Source organism: Ahaetulla prasina, chromosome 1 (assembly GCF_028640845.1).
Source record: "Ahaetulla prasina isolate Xishuangbanna chromosome 1, ASM2864084v1, whole genome shotgun sequence".
NCBI classification, from domain to species: Eukaryota; Metazoa; Chordata; class Lepidosauria; order Squamata; family Colubridae; genus Ahaetulla; species Ahaetulla prasina.
This window is the reverse complement of record NC_080539.1, coordinates 69,193,019-69,216,983: the sequence shown is the minus strand read 5'-3', so window position 1 is coordinate 69,216,983 and position 23,965 is coordinate 69,193,019. Positions and strand designations below refer to the sequence as shown.

Here is a 23,965-nt window from a genome sequence, read left to right as displayed (position 1 = left end):
TCTTCTCTCTTCTCCTTTAAGTAATTGTAAAATGCTTTGTTTGTCCAGTGTGCTTTTAATGAGTCCATCTGGTATTATGTTATCTTTATTTATACAAAATTTCAAACAAAAAAATTCAGCTGCTTGAAATATAACCAGATCAATTAACATAACTGGTTTGGGAGATATCTTATTACTGTGAACCATATTCCATAGTTTAAGATTGTAATAATACAGTATATGGATGAATCATATTATGGATGAATTGCACTTACCGTATATACTCGAATATAAGCCGATCCGAGTATAAGCCGAGGTCCCCAATTTTACCCCAAAAACTGGGGTAAACTGGGGACTCGAGTATAAGCCGAGGGTGGGAAATGAGGCACCTACCGGTTGGGGAAAGCCTCCCTCCCTCAGCTGAGAAGGCTGGCGGCTCCCCCGCCCCGCCCTCTCACTGCACCGGCAGGGCTTCCATCCGGTAAAATGTGAAAAAAAGGAAAAAAAAAACTCGAGTATAAGCCGTATATACTCGAGTATAAGCCGAGGGGCTTAAAAAAAAAAAAACTCAAGTATATACCGTATAGACCCGAGTATAAGCCGAGGGGACGTTTTTCAGCACAAAAAACGTGCTGAAAAACTCGGCTTATACTCGAGTATATACGGTAATTCTATTTAGTCGTAGAACATTTTTTAGCCTGGCTAAAGTTTTTTTTTTCTAAAATGGATATCATATTGCATATGATATAATACATAAATCCAGCAAAATGTAGTATTTCTTGAATATTAATTGAAAGAGCCCTGTAATTTACATGTGTTTTGAAAATATGCTGTGGTTATACACTGGAGAGTATTTTTCAAATACATTTTTCGATGCAAATAAAAATGTGTAAATAATTGTATCTCAACAATTTGCTAACATATTTTTTCTTTATTAAAAAATAAAAAACTGTCAGAGTTCACCCCACAGACATTCCTTGCCAAGATGCATGTGATTGGGATAAATTATCTTCACTATAAAATGACTACTGTTAAAGTGTTGTCGTGGTAAAATACAGCTTGAACTGTTTCCTCAGAGGAAGCTGACTTACACAACCTTTCCATTCCAGTTTTCTTTTCAAACACTATACAGAAACTATGAGACAAGACAGCTTCTTTTTGTAGGATCATAACCTATTTGACACAATAAATATGGTGAAAAAAGATGCAACCAGATGCTAGTACTGGTTGCATCTTTTGCTACATATAATAGTAGTTTTAACAGTTCAGTTGTGTCCAGCTCTTGGAGATTTTATAGGCAAGTGCTCTCCAAGGCTACCCTGTCAAGCACAGCTTCTTTCAGTTGTTGGATGTTCATCTTCCTATCAGATTTGATGGTATGAATCCAGCGAGTTCTTTGCTTGCCCCTTCTTCTTGATGCACTAACTCAGGGGTCTGCAAACTTGGCTCCTTTAAGACTTGTGGACTTCAACTCCCAACTCTGGGAGTTAAAGTCCACAAGTCTTAAAGGAGCCAAATTTGCAGACCCCTGCACTAACCATTCATAGACTTCTCCAACAAATTTGCACGTATGATGTGGCCAAAGTAAATCAGACATAGTCTTGTGATTTTGGCTTCTGGTGATGTTTCTGGTTTTGTACAGTTCAGCATCTCTGGCTGTCTGTGGTAGACACAATAATTTAGGCCAGCACCACAGTTCAAAGGCGTCAATTCTTCTTTGATCAGCCCTTCTTAATGTCCAACTCTCACACCCATACATCATATATTACATATACTCTGTGTCGTTTACGCTCAAAGATGCCCCAGTGCTCTTGAATACTGTATTCCTCAGAAAGCACAAGGATCTAAAGAGAGATCCTAGATTCTCATTTAGCTAAATAACCTTAGAATCATCCTACACTTCCTTGTACTGAGAAGGAGAAGGGGAGCCATCGGGAAAGGGAATGTAGAAAGCAGTAATAATGGATTTTCCCTCTTCCCACTCATAGCACTCTTGGATAACAAGTAAAGCTTAGGCCCAGTTAGGACTGTGATGATTGCAGTCATTTCCTCTGATCTCTATAGGTAAGGCCTCCCTGCCTTTCCTAATCTTTGTCCTCGGGGAACATATGTGTCTTCTTGCCAAAGCTCTCTCTGCACTCAAAATGCAGAAGTGTCCATTGCAATTGTATTCTGTTCTGTTCTATCTTCACATGTCAGTAGAATTGCTTAGCTTAGTTATCATTCCATTACAGTCTTTGTGGGGGTCTTCTGTAAACAAATATAAAACAGACCTGGCAGTGGTTAAATTATGCATGCAGTCTGGGGTTTGTCAGTTTTTATGCCAGTGGGAGAAATTTAGGTTTGGCCTCTTACAAAACCAGTATGAAAATTACAGATGATACATATCCACCAATGAGATATGACTTATTTACTGTGTCTCTTCTGGCCATAATCACATTTTAATGTGGTGTCTGCATTGCAAAAAATCCCCCCCCCCACTTCAAGTAGTCATCTTCCTTCTGCCTTGAGTGGAAAGATTTTAAGGATCTGCTCTAGGTTTCTGTTCAATCGGTTCACCTGTTTTTGCTTAAAGCTCGGCACATCTGCTTTATGTTACTGTTGCCTATTTTAAGATCCACTGCATGGTTAGTCAGAAGTATTGGAAAAACAACAACAATGAGAATACTTCATTAACAATTCGTTGGCCCAGTTGCTTGTCCGCTTTCAAACTCTGTGTGAATAGCACATTTGTGGCCATGTGCCTTACTGACTGTAGTGAGACTGTGCTGTAAGCAATTGCTTGCTCATCTAGCTAGCCTCAAGTGCAGCTTAACAGTATCTGCAGTGATCATTCAGATGCACCCACAGGCTTTATATAGGCCTTACAGTAGCCTCATTGAGTTGTCTCTTAACATGGTGAGAGAGGGATGTGCCACTTGAGCCAGATGTTTCTTTATTTGTTGCTGGGCAAAGGCAGCTGCATATGCGTTTCTTGCCATCTCCTTTGAGCATTTTCAATCAGGGGCCTCCAACCTTGGCAACTTTAAGACTTGTGGACTTCAACTCCCAAAGTTCCTCAGCCAACTTTGCTGGCTGAGGAATTCTGGGAGTTGAAGTCCACAAGTCTTAAGTTGCCAAGGTTGGAGACCCCTGTTTTAAATCATGCTTCAAGAGAATCATACCATCAAAAAGTTGCGAAACTCTCATACTTGGACATTAAAAACTTGATGAGGCTTCAGGTGTTAGCACCTATGGCCAGGAACAGTGCAAATGTTTTTATGTGTCTTGCTTCACGGTTCTGAAATCTTGACTTGCAGGAAACTTGTCTTGGGAAGGAAAAAGCTAATTCGTTCTCCATGGCCTCTTCAGTTTTTGGCTTCTTTGCTATAAGCCAGTGCCAGTTGGAAGGATGAGTGTTATTTGTGTTCCATATACAGAGAGGAACTATTGTCCAATAAATACGAATCCTGTGTGTTTATTTGAAAATGATGGGCCATTAGAAAAGGTTCCCTGAACTGCTGATACTGAATGCACAATTACATAATTAGAATCCAGTGCTTAGATACCCTCAGTAAGACAGATGGGTATATCTTATTATGATTCTGCTCTTCAAATTTAGTAAGCTGTCAGGATTTAATCCGCCAAATAAACAAATCCCTTATTTTGTTGCTAAATACCTGGAGGGAAGAGAGCCAAAGGAAAAAAAAATCATTTTTAAAAAGTAAATGCCTAATTCTCATTGGTCAGTTCTTCATTATGTAGACAGCTCTAACTTCACAACTGGTCACTTAGACCAGTGGTGGGTTTCATATTTTTTTACTATCGGTTCTGTGGGTGTGGCTTGGTGGGCGTGGCAGGGGAAGGATACTGTAAAATCTCCATTCTTTCCCCACTCCAGGGGAAGGATCCTGCAAAATCCCCATTTCTTCCCAAGTCAGCTGGAACTTGGGAGGCAGAGAATAGATGGGGGCGGGGTCAGTCAGAATTTCCACTACCGATTCTCCAGAACTGGTCAGAACCTGCTGAAACCCACCTCTGACTTAGACCATCCAGAGTTATGGCAGACCTCCTCAGAACTACTTACAACCTGGTTTTGAAGTTACGATGGCTGTGAATGCAGACATATACACATACACGCATGCACACAGTCATGCGATTGCATTTTGGGCTATTGGCAACCAGCTCACCTTTATGGTCATTTGCAGCATCCTGTGGTCATGTGACCACAATTTGACTTTTTGGGTAGTTTATTTCTGGTTTCTGGCAAAAAAATGTCCATTAGGAAAAAATAAATTTGCTTAATTACTACAGTGTTAGCTTAACCAAAAAGTGTTGAAAGACAGGATCTGGTCACATGATGCCTTACCTGCAACCATAATTCTGGGCTTGGTTACAGTCATAAGTTGGGGACTACATGTAATGCCTCTTAATTTTGTACTGTAGTATATGTGGGTTGTTTTGTATTGTAATATATTTGCGTTAAGTCAAATAGTGTGTTATGATGTCATTTGAAGACGTGAGTTAATTTTTTTATGCTGTGAATTTATTTTATGGTGTAATAAATATGAATTAACAATAAAAAAAACATTCACACTCATAAAATATAACAAATACCAAAATATTTATGTCAAAAATTGTAAAATATAATAAAAAGTTTATATTTGACAATTATTGTTCACAATTTTCTCCTTTCTGCTTCCCTTCTATTGTATGCTAGAAATCAAGTTTTGGATTTTTCCATAATTGTGAATTATGTTTTTCTTCCCTGGTCAATTGCAAAAGTGTAAAAGTTTCTTGACGAGAATCCCTTTTCTGCATGACAAGTCATTAATGGAAAGTTACTCTGGTGTACATGTTTTATTCAAAGAACATAATATATTCTGAGTTACCACTCATGGGTTGCCCTGAATGTAACCATAATCAATCATTTTGCTTTAGCAATCTTCTTTGTGATCTTTCATTTGTTCATATCTTTATGGATATAAAGGAAGGTCTTGCAACAGATCCTCACTGAAGGTCTGTGGAAATTCTCAATCATCCAGGTCAGACAACTGGTTTTTTTTTTTTTTTTTTCTTGAAAACGTTTCACTTCTCATCCAAGAAGCTTCTTCTGTTCCAAACTGAGCAGAAGTGAAACATTCTCAAGGGGAAAAAAAACGAAGTCCAGTTTTCTTTTGGAAAAGCACCTTCAGAACATCCTTACTGAAATTTTATATATGCCTAAAGAATTGTGTGAGCAAAGTAATTAGAGTGTTATGATATTATTTCAGGTTGAAGCTATCTAATGAAGAAATTCGGCAGGCAATTTTGAAAATGGATGAAGAAGAAGATCTGGCGAAAGATATGTTGGAGCAGGTGAAAAAACTTAGTTGCTTAAACACTGATGTCAGTGGAGATTGTGTTTCTCTTCTCATTAGGTTACATCTCAGCAAGCAATTTGTATAAACATGCCAGCATGAAGATCAGATTACTTTCAGATTTTTTTCCTCTACAAAGTTCCTCATTGCCGTTGGGTTGATGAGCATAATAATGATGTCAGTAGATTGTTACTAATGTCCTTGTACTTTAGGTGAAGAGTTATTGGTCCTGAACATGAAAAATAGGAAGGAGAAAGAGACTTTTAAAATCTGGGAGAAAGAAAGAAGGGAGGAGGAATACTATAGTGTGTAGAAGCCTAAGAGAGACTATTGATATTTCACAAAAACAGCAAAGTTATTAGAGAAGCCTGTGTGTATTTTAAAATACTTTTTTGGGGTAATTTTTACAACATTAGCTATTAGTCCCTTTCCATTCCTCAGACGTCTTGTCTGGGAGGGAGGGGGGATGCATTCATAAGTATTTTATCTCTCCTCTTAATTTGCTGTTGTAATCTTGACCACTTGAAATTCTACACTGTCTTAAATGTATCCCAATTTATTACTATAATCTCTAGAGTTCTACTCGAATGCCTTGGGAATTACAAAGACAATAAGAAAATGGGTATAAACGTTTTTAAATCAATAAGTATTCCAAAAGAAAGTGACTTTCTTGCTCATTTGTTGCATGGAGTAAATTCATGAGGCAGACTTATTTGTATTAGGACTGAACGGGGCTTTGAATTTGAAGGGGGAAAAGTGCTCCAGAGCACTCCAAGGCATGAACAATGCACCTGTCGGCAGCTCCTTAAACTTGTCTTTTCCCAGGTTCACGTGCAAGCATTGGTGGGCAGTTGTGTGCTCCTGGGGGAAAGAACAGCTGAGCTATTTTAAGTAGTTGCTAACATGTGTTATGTATCCCCATTCTTTGAAGGATCTTTTAAAAATCTATAACAGTGCATAGCCTCGCCTCTGTGTAGGTACACACATGTACATGTAGAAGTGTGAGACAGTAAAAATGATCTACAAGGACCTTTAGCAAAGCGATCATTAGGGCTCATAGAGACATTCTTGGATTCAGTGGTGGCTAATGCATGTGATGTGTTTAATTTTATGTGTTACACTTTCTGAAGAGAAACTCAGCTATTTTCCAATAATACTGGTTTTTTAAAATTTCTGCTCCCAAGGTTGAAGGCCAGAGATGGCTAATTACAGATAGTCCTCAGCTTACAATAATTTGTTTAGTGACTGTTCAAAGTTACAACAGCATTGAGAAAATGACCGTTTTAGGACCGTTTTTCACAATTACGAACTTTGTAGCATCCCTGTGATCAGAATTCAGACGGTTAGCAGCTGACTCATTTATGACGGTTGCAGTGCCCCAGGGTCATTTGCGATCTTCTGACAAGCAAAGTCAATGAGGAAGCCAGATTCACCTAACAACCTAGGGTTACTAACCTATCAACTGTGGTGGTTCACTTAACAACTGTGGCAAGAAAGGTTGTAAAATGGGGCAAAAGTCACTTAAGAAATGTCTCATTTAACCACATGAATTTTGGGCTCAGTTGTGGTCGTTTTCACTTTTAGGTGGCTGTTAGGACTTCTTCAAGTGCCAATAGCTCATCTGTGACTCAATAACAGTTAAACTACTCCTTGGAATAATTAATGAATTAGTAAGCAAGCATATAAAACAGATCTTCCAGCATAGTTTGGAAGCAGCAATTGGATGTGTGAAGCCAAGCCTTAATCCCACCAGATAGTTAAAAAAGAATCTGTTGCTGAATGAGCTGTGTTTTGAGTTCAAACTTTGAATGATCACCCTATAAATCTAGTCATATCGACATTGTTCATTATCTTTCTGAAGCAGCCATTTTAGAAATGTGCTGGAGGGGATGGAGGGGAGAATAGATAGAACTTTGTATTGGAGGAAGAATGGGAAGAACACTTTTAGTGCTTTATTTACAGTGCTACATTCTGAATGGCCTTATGTGTCAAAGACATTCTTCATTAAATATCAACAAGATATATAACAAATAGTAGTTGGAAGTGAGAAATCCTACATGGAATTTCGAACCATGTAACGAAGTCACAGTAGGAAGACAAAAAATCAAACAAACGTTTCAGGAAGATCATTTTAATTGCTTCAAAAACACTATTATAGCAGCATGTAGGACAGCATTTTCAGTACCAATCTGTTAGTTCATTTTCATGCTGTCAACCTTCCCCTGTCTGGTTGGCTGCTTCATGTTGTCTGTATTGTTGTTGTTTAAAAAAAAACCACTTTTGATGTTCCAGCTACTGAAGTTTGTTCCAGAGAAGAGTGATATTGACCTGTTGGAAGAACATAAGCATGAAATTGATCGCATGGCACGAGCAGATCGTTTTCTCTATGAAATGAGCAGGTGCATATATGTATATTATTAGATCTGTTTGCATGTGATGGAGAGTGAGAGAGAAAGGGAGGGAATATTGTAATGTACATTAACACTGTCTATAGAAAAATGTGGGGGTGATCTGGTGGTTGAGTGGTTAAGACACTGGGTTTGTAAGCTGCCATTCAACAGGGTGAGCTCTTGTCTTCACCCCAGCTCCTGTCCATCTAGCCGTTCAAAAGCATGCAAATGAAAGTAGATAAATAGGTACCACTTAGGTGGGAAGGTAACAGCACTCCGTGATGTTAACATGACTGCGGAAATCATTTGGATGACGCTGGCTCAGTGGCCTTGAAATGAAGATGAGCACCACCCCCTACAGTCAGCAATGACTAGCAGAATAAAATCCGCAGGGACTCCTTTACCTTTTTATAGAAGAATGTAGCTCTCATAATTCCTAGACATTATGACCTTGCTAACACACAATTATGGAAATTAAATCTAATAAGTTGAGAAAACCAAAATGGGGATGGCTGATACAATGCAATATTTCAAATAGTATCATTGTAGTTTAGAAATTCTTATTGATTACATAGCTGTGGTTGTCAATGAAATTCAATCACCTGCTTTTCCCTATGTAAATTATATAAAAATATTATCATGCATTTGAGTAACAGGTTCTATCATTGTGTGAATTGCTATGTTGTACAGTGGAATTGGAAACTTGAGACTCAAGTTAGTGATGCCTAAGAATGACCCTTGTGTAAAATACTGGAAATGTATTGGGAAAATATTAACTTTCATTGAACTGGAAAATTCTTCTCTTTTTTCCTCTGTGTTTGGGGTCACAATATCTTCTTCAGGGGAATAAAATGCATGATTATTATGAGATTCATAACTTATCCCTGTCTGCAAGACATTGTCTCTAGGCAGAGCAGCTGATAGAATTTTTCACATTCAGGGATTTCTATTCTAGTTTTAAGGTAGACTTTGAACAAAAATTGATTGGTCTTACAGGTATTCTGTTTTGCTGAAAGACTTATTGAAATGCAGCTCAGATCTCTTGCTGCTTTCTTTCTAGGATTGATCACTACCAACAAAGACTTCAAGCATTATTCTTTAAGAAGAAGTTTCCAGAGAGGCTTGCTGAAGCTAAGCCAAAAGTGGAAGGTAAGTTATATTCCTTACAAACAATAACATATTTCAGGTGTCAGAAGGTGTCATCCTGCCCAAGGAACACTGTGCGCTGAAGCATTCTGCACAAGCTTAAGCAGAAGAAAATTGTTGCCACTGTAGTTTGGGTTATGAATTGAATAGCCTGAGATGTCTAGCTCTTTGGCAGGATCCCAGTTTCTTGGTGGATTGGATGGAGTTTATCAGTCCTGGGGGTGCATCAAGATTATTGCAGAAGAAAACTTGTCACAATCCTTCCTTCCTTGCCAATCTCATTTCCTAAGAGCAATGAGAGGGTCGAGGATGGAACAGGCAAGTTACCCACTTTTGCTATATGCATTCTGATATGCAATGCAAAATCTCTTTAGTGATTTTTTTACTGTGTCTCCCAAAAGCCTTTCTGCAGAATTAGAACCATCCAAACAAACACACTCAGTGGTCTATTTCCACGCTCAGTATTGCACTTCCTGTGTTGAAAAGTGAGAGAGGAGCTTTGGCTTTAAAAAAAATGTAGTATGCACTGTTAGGGAGATCCCTTCCCTACATTCCCCCTTTCAACTATCTTCAGTCCAATACGTCAATCTAAGGGCCCTTCTTGTCTCTTTCAGCTATTCTCTTGGCCTCCAGAGAGCTCATCCGCAGCAAGCGCCTGAAGCAGCTTTTGGAGGTCGTGTTGGCCTTTGGCAATTACATGAACAAGGGACAAAGAGGAAATGCATATGGCTTTAAGGTTTCCAGCCTGAATAAGATTGCGGACACCAAATCTAGCATAGATAAGTAGGTTCACTTACTAATAATAAATCTTCAATACTATACTTCAGTTAAAAAAAAGTTTCAAGGGAGTTTTCATAATGCAAAAGACAATTAAAATACAGCTTATTAATTTTGCACATCATATCTGAGCATGCATATCTGAAAAAGATTGTACATTAAAAGTGGCTACAGTCCATATAATTAATTTTGGTGCAAGCTTGAAACAGAGAAAACAGCTTTGCACCAAAAGGATATTTCTGCTAGTCTTGAAAATAACAGTAGTTACTCTAGGTAGAATTAAAAAACATCAATATTTTTAAAACTGAAAAAAAAAATCTGCAAGGCTAAAATTATTTAATGGTATGTGTGCAATTTCGAGCTGAAATTTTTTAGCACACTCGTGGGAATTTTTTTTTTTAAAAAGCCCAATTCATTTTCAGGGGATGGTAAAATATTTCAAATCTAAGAGGCAGAATATTGGTATTTCTCTTTGTATAAATAGCCAGAAATTTCTTTTGAAATCGTCTTTGCTGCTACAACAAACTAGTGATAGTTCATGATCTCTGTAGCTGTTTTACAGTGCTTCTATCCAATGACACTTGACACAAGAAATGTTTTGTTTTTCATTTTGAGAACATCCATAAATCTATGTGCCATCCTTCCATATCACTAGGAGTAGAACTTGTTGGAGTTTTTTGCAGTACAAAAAAATGTTATTTTAAAAGAACAAAAGAAGTCAGCTTCTCTAGAAAAGGGGTCTCCAGCCTTGGCAACTTTAAGACTTGTGGACTTCAACTTCCAGAATCCGTCAGCCAGCTTTGCTGGCTGAGGAATTCTGGGAGTTGAAGTCCATAAGTCTTAAAGTTGCCAAGGCTGGAGACCCCTGCTCTAGAAAACTATTAGGATGTTATTTTTTCTAAGCCAAATTGCCAGCACCCCTTTCCTGCTCTTCCAAATTGTTCTACTTTCACAGCTGGGGAACGGGATTCAGAAGATTGGAACTTCCATTCCCAAATTAAAAATGTATCAGGGACCTGAACAAATGCAAGACTCTTCATTTGGGAATTAGATGCACAAACAAAACAATATAGCCATTGAATAGTCTTCTTGGAGGCTTGGGGTGTTTTGCTGGGAGACCTTTGTACTTTGTACAGTGTTGCTTCTGTTGTTGAGTCATTTGCAAATAATCATTTGAGACTTCAGGGCAGAGGTGGGAACATCTAGTCCACCAGATGTTGTTGCAATGCAGCTCCCAGAATGTCAAGGGTGCTGGCAGTCATCATACACATCACATTTGAAGACAAAACATTCCTCTCTCTTACGTTTTTAGCATAAAAGATATGAAATATTAAATGAACAAAAGCATTTACATGGTTGTATGGTCAGATAAAGTGACTCGGGTGGTGTCCAAAAAGGGAAGAGAAATCAAACCAAGAAAGAAACAATACTTACCATTAAACCCTATCAAAACAATAAAATGGCAATCAGAGTTAAAATATACTGCAGCTCCTCAGATTGAGGTCTCTACTCAGCCTGACCCAAAGGCCTGGGGAAGTAGCTATTACATCAATTTTATATTAAAAATGTGAATGTTAGACTAAGAATTTTGATTTCATTTTAAGCTTTTCAGATATGATTAGCCTTACCCTGATTTTGTTTCCTGTTTCTTTCATGCCCATTTCTCTTAGGAATATTACCTTATTACATTACTTAATAATGATCTTTGAAAAGAATTACCTAGATGTGCTTGATGTACAGTCTGAACTGCAACATCTTCCAGAAGCAGCAAAAGTCAAGTAAGTATCATTTCTCGCGATTTAGCTACGATCAAGTGTATTATCCGTTCTTACCAGCTTAATAGCTGATATGGTCTCATTGCACACTGCCCAGAATTATTCTGTGAGATATAGGTGGACCCTAAATTTGACCAGCCATCTCACTCACAGAGCGAGTCTAGGCGGTGTATAGTGAGAACATATCAGATTTGAAACTGATAATTTATAAATAAATAAAGTGGTGGTGCTGCTAAAGTAACAATGGGTGGTTATGTTAAGATGTGTTTATGGTCTGTAGATCAGCATTCTGTGTAAAGGGGGCATACAGAAGCAAACATCATAATTACCAGTCAAAAATATAACGGACTTTAGAAAATATTTCTCATATTAAAGCACTGGAGAATATATCTGACCACAAGAGTCTTCAACTTTTAATCAGTGAATACCTCTATAATTCATTCAATTAATATTGAATAATAATCTCAAGTATTACTGAGAATAAATATTCTATTTCAGAGTATGTTCTAAGCAGGAAATGATCTAACAAAAGTTCTTGGGATGAGATGGGTCATAACAATTTGATTGGCAATACAATTAATTCATAGATCAACATTGAATAATTAAATATGTAATAAGTATTAATATTCTTAGTAGCCAATGCATTGCAAATAAAGAGACCATATTATACTGGAATTTTTTTAAATGTGAGAAGTGTCATTTAAATAATATCAAAATTGTATATCCATCTGAATATCTTTTAAATATGTTGTGTAGTTTTTAATGTTCAAAATATTGTAGAACTGTGAAACAAAGAAAACCCAAAGCCTTATGATAATATCAGAGTATTCCCACAATAACTTTAGTAACTTTTGATCACTTGGATTCTGTAGAAAACCAGAAAACGAAATATATGACCATTGATAAATCTGAAAATCAGGATGATGATGATGATGATGATGATGATGATTATAAATGTAACAACAGCAATCAGTTACATCAGTAAAGGATACCTTACATTTTGTAATTTCCTGTTCCAGTAATCCTTTTTCACTTAAAGATATTGTTTGATTCACCATGTGGCTCTATACAAATGTATCTGAAAGTAAATGTTAGAGATTTGAAAGTCAATAAATCTTAGTGCTTTCAGAAGGACTAAAGAACATAAGAGAACTACTATTTACTTATTGCCTTGCTTTGAAGCATGTTAATATTTTGAATTGAGATTATTTAATACACAGTTCTGGTTTTAGTTAATGCATCAGCTGGGTATCCGATATACAGTGTTCATATTTAAAACATTAATTTGATTTCATTTTATATGTTCATGTGTAATCTTTCCACTTCTAGAAAAAGATTTAATGATCAAAATATATTAAGTTAACAATCACAAAGAAGCAGCATACCATAACCTAGATACAGTATAATTAAGTCAGGAAAAATATCAAAAGGTTTTCACCTATCACAAAAACACACTAAGATCCAGTAGGTGGATAGGTATGTTATGGATAAAAAACATTTCTGCCACAATTCCTATAACAGATCTGGGGGTGGGGGGTGGGGAATACCAAAAAGTAGCCAATATTAAATTCAAGCAGTATTTGTCTAGGGAAAAATATCTGTAATAGGTACTGAAGGTTGTTTTATTGACTTTCTGAAGTTTATAGGATGGCCAACAGTATCTTCTATTGTTATTTTATCCACTTATTTTTTCCATTCAAAATTCTAACATACATTAACAACAGTGCTGGATTTTTTAAAGAGAAGTTTAATAGAATAACAGAGTTGGAAGGGACTTTGTATTTCTTCTAGTCCAACCCCCTGCTCAAGCAGGAGACCCAATACCATTTCATTTCAGACAAGTGGTTGTCCAGTCTCTCTTTTAAAACCTCTAGTGTTGGAGCACCCACAACTTCTGAAGGCAAGTCTTTTCACTGATCAATCGTTCTGTCAGGAAATTTCTTCCCAGGGCTTCCATTCTAAGATTCAGTGTAACTTCCATTCATTCCCCAGAACAAACTTTTGCAAAATTGAAATCTGCCCCCAAACTCTAACCAATCTAGCCTATTTTGATCAGTTATGTGTCTTAAATGGGATACATGATTATGTTGATTTTAACATAACTGGAAGAAATTAAAGATTAAAAAAATACTTGAAGCAGCGTCTAGAAATAGTGGGGAAATTGTAAAGTTGATGAAAGTATTTGCAGTATGTCCATGCTGTCTAGTTCCAATCCAGACATGGTTGAATGTTACTATGTCTGACAGTAAAAAAAACCCCGAATAAGCAGACAGCAACTTTAATGAGATGCCCATTAAAGCAACTGTATCTTTTTAGACTCGCGCAGAAAGTTAAAAAGTTACAGCTGTTTTAAAGAAATGCTGTTCCTACCCTTTGCATTTCGAAACATCACTTTCAGATCATTTTCAGAGCATGCATAGCCCTAAAAATAGTTAATTGTCAGTATAAGGAGTATTTATTATCTCAGTCAGATGGAACTCCTGGAGCTATCTTCTTTTTGTCTTTTAAGCAATTAGCAATTAATGAATAACATTTCTACCATGCCTTTCCACAATAGATGCTTAGAGTGACTGGCAACATAGTTATTTTCATTTTTAGAAATTAATCAACATGGAATCAACCAAGTAACACCAAGTAATAGCAAACAAGAACTGCTGTACTTCATTTAAGCTGGTCCTATGAAAAAACTTAGTTGTGGTCATAGATCTGGTAGCCTGCCTCCTATGTTGCAGTTATCTGAGGCCAAATCTCATACTTTTGAAGAATCTAAGTGTGCTCTTAAAAGCCAGTGAACAGCAGAATGGATCTCTCTTTCTGTTCTAGTATTTGCTGGGGAGCCGTGTTGGGGGAAAATATGACACTGAAAGGACGGATGGTTGTCCCTACTTCGAGCAGTTCTTCTACAATCCTTATAACATTGCACTTTTGCCTTAAACCACTCTCTCTCTCTGTCTCCTTGCAGCCTAGTGGAGTTGGAGAAAGAAGTTAATAACGTAAAGACTGGGTTGAAAGCTGTTGAAGCTGTAAGTATGTCATAGTTTCTAAACACACTACTTTAAAAATGTCCCACCAGGGATCTGGAACAGAGGGTGTTTTGGTGAGAGAAGAAGGAGCTTTTCTCCCTTGTTAAGCAAAGCCTGTTTCTCTAAGACCATTCCCTACCCCTCACCCCTATATCTCTTGCGAAAGCTGATGTGATGATGTTAACAGATGTGCAGGGAAATTCGTTTGATCTGGGGCTGTGAGCAGGGGAACGGCAATTTGATCAACGGTGCTAATCCAAATGTTGAATACTTTTTTTCTTCTTTCAGAGACTTTTAGTCTCTGAGCAGGTGTTAGATGTGGTCTCTGTGGACAGGTTTACACAGGCGGGGTGTAGCCTAAGTATTAAGGCATTTATTATCTGTGAGAATGATTGCCAACTGGGAGAGAGCAGGCAGAGCAAGTCTGAAAGGAGATAGCCACCTTGCTGTACAGTCTTCCCCAACCCGGTGCTGTTCAGATGTATTGAACTTTTATTCCCCAGAATTACTGAGGTACTGGAATGAGTGAAGTCCAACACACCTAGAGGGGCCCCCAGTGGGGGGGAAGGTTATCATTTAGTTTTAAATCTGATATTACAGTAAGAAGTAAACACAACTGCCTACTACTCAAAGCCTTTAAGCTTTCTTTTTTCCCCTTAGTAGGCATTTTGCTCTTTTAATGTCCTAACAGAACTTTGTATATGATGTAGATGCATAGAGTGTAGGGAGCTTTGTAAGATCAGTCCAGATATGGCTGGCGTTTATTCAGATTGTAAGGCAGGACTCTTTTGTCTCCGTTTCTGTAGGCAAATGCTATTTTATGAATGAGCCATGGCATTTCACACTACTTCTGGCTTTTCTCTAGTTCTTGCATACAGTTGTGTAGAAAAAAATTTCCATTGTAATTTGTTTTTAAAATAAGGGTTTGGAATAGTGCAACCTTTTTCTTTTAGGGAGTAGTTCAGGCTTTGAATAGTCTTTTTATTTTCTGGATTAGTTGCATAGGCTCTGGGGTAATTTCTATGGGATCACACTGAACTCATAAGGAAAGGAGCCAGCCAGCTTTTGCAAACAGAAAGACTTAGTCATACAGAATTCTTCAGGGTTTTGCAAATGCGTGAACTGGGATTGGGAGCTACAGCCAGTAACATTTTCTTTCTCATTTTATCTGTCATGGGTCTTCTGTGTGGCCTTCCTTTAGTCATGCTTCTTGCCTGTGACTTGAGACTGATGGATTAGTTTGCAATATCAAACAGCTCATTAAGATTAAATTTTTGCAGCTGGTTGAGAGCATTTTAGAGACTTAACATATCATCTATTTTCTCGTACTGAATTACTTGACTGCAAATATCTTTTTTCAGTAATTTCCTTAAAATGCAATCCTTTGGAGATAGAAAACACCAACCTTTAGTTGATGTTTACTGCATGTTTCATTTGCAAGGAATGAGTCTAACACAGGATTGTAAACAATACCTCGTTACCATATAATGGGTGAAGTAGCCATTGGCGTTGCTCTGTATTAGTAGACATAGGATATATTCAAAGTCATACAGAATAACACTTTTTTTCTTGGATCTATAAATACCATGCTCCCCTTGTGAGGTTATTTAGGAACAATGGGTATATGGAAAAGTTATAACACTCCCTTGTTTTCACTCCCTTCTTCCTCTAGTAGATTAATCTGTGAGATTTCAACTGATTGAATTAAATCATTCATATTTGCTGCTATCTGTTTATCTACAAATGGCATTTTAATCCTTACTGTTAGACGTAGAGATATTTAGCAGTATTTTTGACCATATAAATGAGGACTAGGCTAGATGAGAGGACTGATCTTTCACTTAGATTAGTCCTCATTTGCAAAAAGAATGGTTAAAGACCTTTGTCTAACAATAAGGTTTAAAATGACTATCTGCGAGTACACTGGAAGTGGCATCAATTCCTTGCTTCTTTTCAAGGATAATAAACCTTACAGTATCACAGATCAGGGATTTATTTCCAAGCATCTTCAGGCCCTGTTAGACAGATTCAAACTTCTTTTTAATTTACGTTCAGAGTAGATTTTGGAATTCATTCCAAATTCCACTGCCAAGTTTAAATAACACCTTTTGCCTTCTTGTTGCTCTTCATGCTACACACTATTGACTCATAAACCCCCAGAAAAGGTATTTGCATGGGATATGCAGGCATCAATCCTTCCAATATTTGTGGGGAGGACCCCATTCTAGAGGATATTAAAAAGTACATCCAATTCATTAAATGCTTCTCAATGTGTGTTTTTCATATGCGTTTTAAAGCCAAATATTATAGGAAGTCAAGCAATGGCGGACAGGTGGTCAGTTTGTTTGCTAAACCTGCGAAAGTAGTTCTCAAACACGAGGTGTACTGCTTGACAAATTCTCTTTGCTAGGCCCATCTTCCAGAACAGGCAGAAATTTTAATTTAATAAGAAAGATCTTTGTGTCCCAGCAATTCTGTGATGGCTATTTCATAAAAGCGAGAGATAGCAAGATGCAATTCTTGAATGGCAAACCGCTTTCTCTCAACTTAGCCGGTGTCCTTGAGGTACCTTCTCCTTTTACTGCTTCTTCTTGGCTAAGCATTTTATCCCATTCATGTACCACTGCTTTTCCCTCCCATGTCACTTTATGATTATTATAAAACTTGGCAGCTAACATCTTCCAGTGCAGCTCATTCATTTCACTCTTTTGGAGGTATGTAAAAACGTAGCATTGTAACAACAATAGAAGGTCCTTGTTGGGAGGAGACGACAGGAAAAGGGGAAAAAAAGGCGCAACTGTTGACTGCATTCCAACATGTTCTCACCACAGTCCTGGCACTGACAGTGGAGAGGGTTCTTCAAGGCCCCTCTTACAAACATCAGACTAAAAATAGGTTTACAGTCAGCTGCTCACAGAGGCACTTTGTAATCCGTCGCTTCCCAGGGCTGGCAGCACCATTTGAAAATGAGATGTGAGCCTAGCTTTGAGAAACTTTCACAGACTACAGCCAGCAAAGGAAAGTAAATCAAAACGGAAAGCTGTAAACCCTCACTTCTCTTTATGAGGATTGCTGCCAAGGCATCAGCTCTCCTGCCAATGGCATTTGTAACTTTTATGAGATTGACTTCACTGTAAAACCGTTCAGACAAACAGTAGAAAGCAGGATTTTTAAACACATGTCTTAAGTTGGGTGCTGTCTATAGCAATGCAGTTATTGTTGGTTTCTAAGCTTTTCCTTCAGGCAAGGGATAAAATAAAGAACATCCTAACCCAAGGCCCTCCAAAGGTGCTTATTCCAGTCAAAACAGAGAACAGTAAATAAGCCATTATTGTAACAAAGCCTTATCTTAGGTGTTAATGCCTTATCAAAAGAGTTTGATACCTCAGTTTAGAGGAAAAGAACAGGGGAATAGGTAAAAAGAAGCAATGCATAATAACTGCATATCGGACATTAATATAATTGAGCGCGTCCAGAAATATTTCATAAGAAGAGTCCTCTACTTCTCTGCTTGCAAGAAAATACCTTATGCCACCAGACTTGAAATTCTGGGTTCAGAAAATTTAGAACTACGCCGCCTTTGGTATGACCTGTGCATAGCTCATAAAATCATCTGCTACAATGTCCTTCTTGTCAATGACTACTTCAGCTTCAACAATACACGAGCACACAATAGATTCAAACTTAAAGTGAACCGCTCCAATCTCGATTGCAGAAAATATGACTTCAGTAACAGAGTTGTTAATGCCTGGAATGCACTTCCAGACTCCGTGGTCTCATCCCAAAATCCCCAGAACTTTAACCTAAGACTGTCTACTGTTGACCTCACCCCATTCCTAAGAGGTCTGTAAGGGGCGTGCTTAAGAGCACCACCGTGTCTACCATCCCTGTCCTAATGTTCCCTTTAGTTGTATTCATTTTATGTATTCAATTCATGCTTATACTTACATATATTTTTTAATATGTATTTGACAAAATAAATAAATAAATAATAAATAAATAAATAAATTGCCAAGCAAAATACAATTGTAGTGTTGGGAAAGGAAGTCCTGTTGCTTGGATAAAGATGTGCTAATGGATCCAAAGTCAAGCTCCAGGATTTGTTAGAAGTGAGATAGGCATGTGTTTTAAGACTCATTGTTAGTCAAAGTAGGCAATAATGAGTTAGATGGACTGAGTTGTTAAAGTAATAAGGTAACTTTCTCTAATTCTACAATTTTCTGGATTTCCTGCCTTAAATATAATCAGATTCTTCACTTCCTTCTTCTTCATGAAATCAGATTCTTAATGCTTTCTTATAAATCCATTTTTCTCTAGGATCGTACACAAAGAGATCACCTTAAAACCTTGTGGGGGTAAATAAAATTGTTTGGTATGGATGAGATCAAGTGAGATTCAGCCCAGTTCTCCTTAATTTACAGTCCTAAACTACTATTGTGTCAAATTTGAATCATGAGATCAATTTCCAGACTTCTAGCAGAGTCCTCTGGCAAAAAGATTTTCTTGAAACCTTCATTTTGAGAGGGGGAAAGAATGTGACAAGACCAGCAAATGTAACCTCAAAATAAGAAAGTTTAACCAAAATCTAATGAGTTATTATTGTAATTAGTTGGGATTGTGGTGGTAGAAAATTAATGTTCTATTCTAAGTAAGTGAAAGCTATGCAGAGGTTAAAATTTAGGTGGGTAAATTTAAATGGTAAACTCTGCTAGGAAGCAACAGTCTTGCAAAGAAGGAGATAACAACTCTGTTTGAAATTGTCCTTGACTGACCTCCTGAGGTCATTCAAAATATTTGCAAGGATTTTTTATTTCTTTTTGAAAGAAATGTTCAGAGATCCTGATCATAGTAGGATAAGGTCTTTAATGTTGTCAAAATTGGAAAGAAAAGTATAACTACAGTATATTGCATGGTAGCAAGCTTTCTGGAACAACTAAAATGATTAAAGGCCTGGAGACAAAAACACATGAAGAATAGTTGCAGGAATTGGGTATGGCTAGCCCAGAGAAAAGAAGGACTAGGGGTGATATGTTAGCAATAATCCTGAAGGGCTGCCACAAAGAGACGGTCAACTTATTTTTCAAAGCACCAGAAGGCAAGACAAGAAATAATGGATGGAAACTAATCAAGGAGAGAAGCAACCTGGAATTAAGGAGAAACTTCCTAACAATGAGAACAATTAACCAATAGAACAACTTGCCTTCAGAAGTTGTGGTTGCTTCATCACTGGATGTTTTTAAGAAAAGACTGGACTGCCACCTGTCTGATATGCTATAGGTCTCCTGCTTGAGCAAGGAGTTGGACAAGAAGAGCTCCAAAGTCCTTTCCAGCTCTGTTTTGAGTCTGATTCCAAGAGATTTGTTTTGCAATTGATCGTTAGTAGAGAATAGATTAGGATTTGCCATTACTTTATAATCGTAGATATAATGTAATGTTCTCTAGCTGTTGGTAGCTTTTTTGGTGATATTCTGGTTCAGTGGTGTGATTCAAGTAATTTAACAACCGGTTCTCTGCCCTAATGATTTCTTCTAACAACCGGTTTGCCAAATTGTTCAGAAAGTTAACAACAGGTTCTCCCGAAGTGGTACGAACTGGCTGAATCCCATCATTGTTCTGGTTGTACTTAATTTGAGTCTTCCCAGATGATCCTTATTTTCTTCCCCTTTTCATTGCCGTCATACATCATCCTAAATCGTGATGTGATTTGCTTAATTTTAGCTTAATGTTTCATGTAAACTCATTCCATATGGATTGCAAATTACAAAATGGTTTACTTGCAAGTACAGGCAACCCAAAGCTTGCTGGAAACTGAAAATTTGTAGTGGCAAAATGGCTAATCTTCAGAGATGCAAACATTTTTTGGTTACAGATACAAAACTACAGATGGAAATGGATGTATTATAATTCTGACGTACAGAACACTTCCATTGTGGTCTTTAAAACTGCCTGGAAATCTCTGTAAAAGATCCTGCCATTTGATAACATCATTATGTCTCAGGACATGCCTCTTGCAGCTTTTGAGGCAAAAAAAGTGGTCATCCACTTCTGGTTTGGTGTGATGTGTGAACTTAACCAATTGTGGTTTTCAATAATTCTAGTTAAACCAAGCTGACTTGATTTGGATATGGGAATTATTTTTAAGTCGGTTCAGTCACCATTTTTCAGTGTTTCTTCCAAAGTTTAAGTGTTGTCTTTTTATACTGTTATCTGTCCTGCTAGCTACCAATTAGCTGTTCCAATTTTTTTCTTTCCTTAGGAGCTAGATTATCAGAAGAGGCGTATGCGAGAACCAGGTGATAAATTCGTCCCAGTCATGAGCGACTTTATCACAGTAGCTAGTTTTAGTTTTTCTGAGCTGGAAGACCTTCTGAATGATGCAAGGGATAAGGTAAGACATACTTTTATTTATTTATTCATTCATTCATTCATTTCGTGAGAATAGTCATTTTCACCAGGCAGTGGAATGAATAAAGCTGGACCTCTAATTCTATAAACAAACCCTTTCAAGACATTTTCTCATTCTCCTTGTCTATTTCTAAGTCTCAGTCATTCTTAGTCACTGAGAGTGGTCTGGTCATGCTTTGGACTCAGCTTTGGATTAAATTGTGGAACTTCCAAATTGGAACAGATCAAAGTGAAAACAATCTCTATTTGCCTATGAAAAGGTGTCTCCTAAATATTTCAAAGCTGTAATTTCAAAACCCTCTGGACCCTTAATCTATAATTAACTTTCCAAAATCCATATACTAAACACCATTTTGCTACATCTTCAAAAATATACATTCTTAAAACTTTCAATATCAAATTTACACCATTATCTTTTAAGGAGGAGGGAACTCACCTGATAAATATAGTAACACCTTCCCAATCTGAAGGGTCTTAATCTCTCCAATATACATTTTTTTTAAAAAAGTGATTAAAATGTAAGACTTGCTCAAGCATAATGTCCATAAAGGCAGTTTTGCAAGTTTGAGCTTGATAAAAATCTCAACTCACAACCACTTCAATCATAAGACATAAGAAGACTATGAAAACAACATTTTCCATGGTCTACTCATGAGGAGCAGCTGTCCAGAGTCACATGGATGATCTCAATGATCTCTCTTTGTTCTGGAGAGATTAGGCCAACTCAGATCCAGCATTCAGTGGCGATTCCTCTCACAAAGCTGTCTTGCTAGCTAACAAAAGCCAGCAAGGCCTCCACTTGCTATGGCACTTATAGGAAGTAAGATACTTCTTTCCAATGAAACATTTTTATTTTAAAAACTGTATGGTTCTGTCTTTGTTTTACCTAACTTGCAGACCAGTATGTAATTGTCAAAAAATAAGTTGTATGTTTATTTCTTGCCCAACCCTAACTCTAGTGAAATCTAGTTTTATTGATTTTGAGGGGAATCACAATATTGCAGAGTTTCAGAACGCCTGTCATAGATTATTGAGCTAAAACGTTGATGTGATGCAGTTCAGTTAATACAATGAGTTTTTGAAAAGGGGTCTGCTGTCATATTTCAACAACCAAAATGAATTCTACTTTTATGATTGAATATGTTGTGCTTTTATGTCCTTATCTAAGCCTTCTCCACTCCTCGGGGAGGGTGGTGGTGATCCTACTAGCCAATGTAATCAAACGATCCAAGTGAACCTGTTGTGGGCTGCTTCTGATCCTAACAAAGGATTAAAAGCAAATAATATCTGGTATATAAATTATTGGTGTGATCTGTATTGTTCTCGTTCCAAGAAAAGCAGGAACATATGCCAACTTCCTAGCATATTACCCCAATTCAAACAGGACACTTCCTTCTGAACTGCTGTGTTTCATATCCCCAAAGCCAGCTTTTAATGTAACCTAGAGAATAGAGTATTATTTGCTCCTGACTAGAAATTGGCATTATGCCCATAAGCCCGAGGGTGAGGAAGAAACCGATAAAGAGAAGTTACAACAGCATGAAATTGTTTGAAGAATATGTCATAATGTAAATAAGGTGTGACAATGTCAAATCTTTCCTTCTTTGCTAGTGCAATAAACATTACATTAAACAAAGTAAGTATCCCATTCCTTTTTTCTCCTTTATGTTAGCAGCTTGTCAAAAAAGATGGAAATCCTATTACTATTATTTGGTTATTAGATTTTTCTGATGGCCAGTTACAATTTTAATTGCTTATTAAATTGCTTACTGTTCATAACCTGTGAATTTCTTGGCAAGTGATACAGGTAACTTAATTTCAGTCCCACTTTGAAGACCCCCTAATTGTCTCTCAGTGTAGCATGATTCCTTTGAATTGCACCATCACATATCAAAATTAGGTACACATAAGAAGAATTAGCTACCTGTTCTCTGTCCTGCTATTCTTGCTATGTATCATTGGTTGTGTGGCTCTTATCCAGATTTGACTTCTTACAGATTGATTTAATCATCAGGTCTATCTTTTACATTCTTTTTTTAGTCTGAGAAGTACCCACCTTACAGAAAAGTAAAAACAAGATAATTCTTACCTTCAAGCTTACAGTTCAGAGGACTTTCTTCATAGGTGGCAGTATTAATATGACAGCCTGGCAACTCTAATTGGCCTCAGTTTCTATGAGTCTGGCCTTTGATCACTTTAGGCCACTTCATCCTTTCTCTCTTACTAAAAGTTCTTCCAGAGCCATTGTACTCCCACCACAGTTCAGTGGTGACTAAAATTGTTAGCATTTTCCTCTCTTTTAAAGGAAGTATTACGTGATAGTATGACCAGTTCACTTTAATGGTTCATACATTCCTATACCTATATTTCTTGGTAGCAATATTTCTCTTTTCAGTTCTTGGTAGGAATATTTTTTTTTTATCTTGGAAGGGAAAAAGAGATGGGAGCTAGTCTGGGCCATTCATCAATCAAACATTCCCCTAAAAAAAACCCTACCCACCAGTGGTAGGATTCAATTTTTTTTATTACTGGTTCTGTGGGCCTGGCATGGTTGGAGTGGTAGGAGAAGGATACTATAAAATCTCCATTCCCATCCCAGTCCAAGAGAAGTTTACTGAAAAATCTCCATTTCCTCCTGATCAGTTGGGACTTGGGAGGCAGAGAATAGATGGGGCCGGGGCCAGTTAGAGGTGGTATTTACCGGTTCTCTGAACTACTCAAAACTTCTGCTACCAGTTCTCCAGAACTGGTCAGAACCTGCTGAATACCACCTCTGCTACCCACTCACATGGGCAAAATATTTTGTCAGCCACAAAATACATAAGAGAAGAATAAAAACTGATATAGGATACTATTATGCAGACCGAATTTTTGTCTATGTAGCAAACATTGATGATATATCTAAGAAGACACATCTCAGGTGGAAAAGAGAACAAAGAAGAAATAGACAAATAAGACAAACAATTTCTGAAAAGAAAATGAAGAAGGAAGGCAAGAAATCTGTGAATGGCAGCAGCATGCACAGTTGTCATTTCTTTACCGGCTACTGTTTCTTTGCTTCTGTTCTCACAAGGTGGGTGGTTCAGTTAAGTGATAGGTTTCCAGCTTGGTTTATATCCAGTGAAACATGA

The 23,965-nt window shown here is 37.4% G+C and overlaps 2 protein-coding genes and 1 pseudogene across 7 annotated transcripts in view; 2 read left to right on the top strand and 1 right to left on the bottom strand.

Annotated features, from left to right (window-relative positions):
* DAAM2 (dishevelled associated activator of morphogenesis 2) overlaps positions 1–23,965 on the top strand; it is a 265,206-nt gene that overhangs the window by 186,223 nt on the left and 55,018 nt on the right. For all 6 annotated transcript variants that reach the window (XM_058166227.1, XM_058166137.1, XM_058166318.1 and 3 more), the window contains 7 exons: positions 5,232–5,316; positions 7,611–7,717; positions 8,769–8,857; positions 9,469–9,637; positions 11,302–11,409; positions 14,369–14,429; positions 20,686–20,817. In XM_058166227.1, coding sequence (XP_058022210.1) covers positions 5,232–5,316; positions 7,611–7,717; positions 8,769–8,857; positions 9,469–9,637; positions 11,302–11,409; positions 14,369–14,429; positions 20,686–20,817 — 751 coding nt within the window. The remainder of the gene's footprint in view (positions 1–5,231; positions 5,317–7,610; positions 7,718–8,768; positions 8,858–9,468; positions 9,638–11,301; positions 11,410–14,368; positions 14,430–20,685; positions 20,818–23,965) is intronic.
* The window catches only part of MOCS1 (molybdenum cofactor synthesis 1), a 76,249-nt gene continuing 59,729 nt past the window's right edge, over positions 7,446–23,965 (bottom strand). Inside the window, exons 12-13 of the transcript XR_009153198.1 lie at positions 12,404–12,484; positions 7,446–7,646 (exon numbers count right to left, since the gene is read on the bottom strand). The gene's annotated coding sequence lies outside the window, so the exon portion shown is untranslated. The remainder of the gene's footprint in view (positions 7,647–12,403; positions 12,485–23,965) is intronic.
* On the top strand, positions 11,416–11,592 carry LOC131189417 (U2 spliceosomal RNA; annotated as a pseudogene).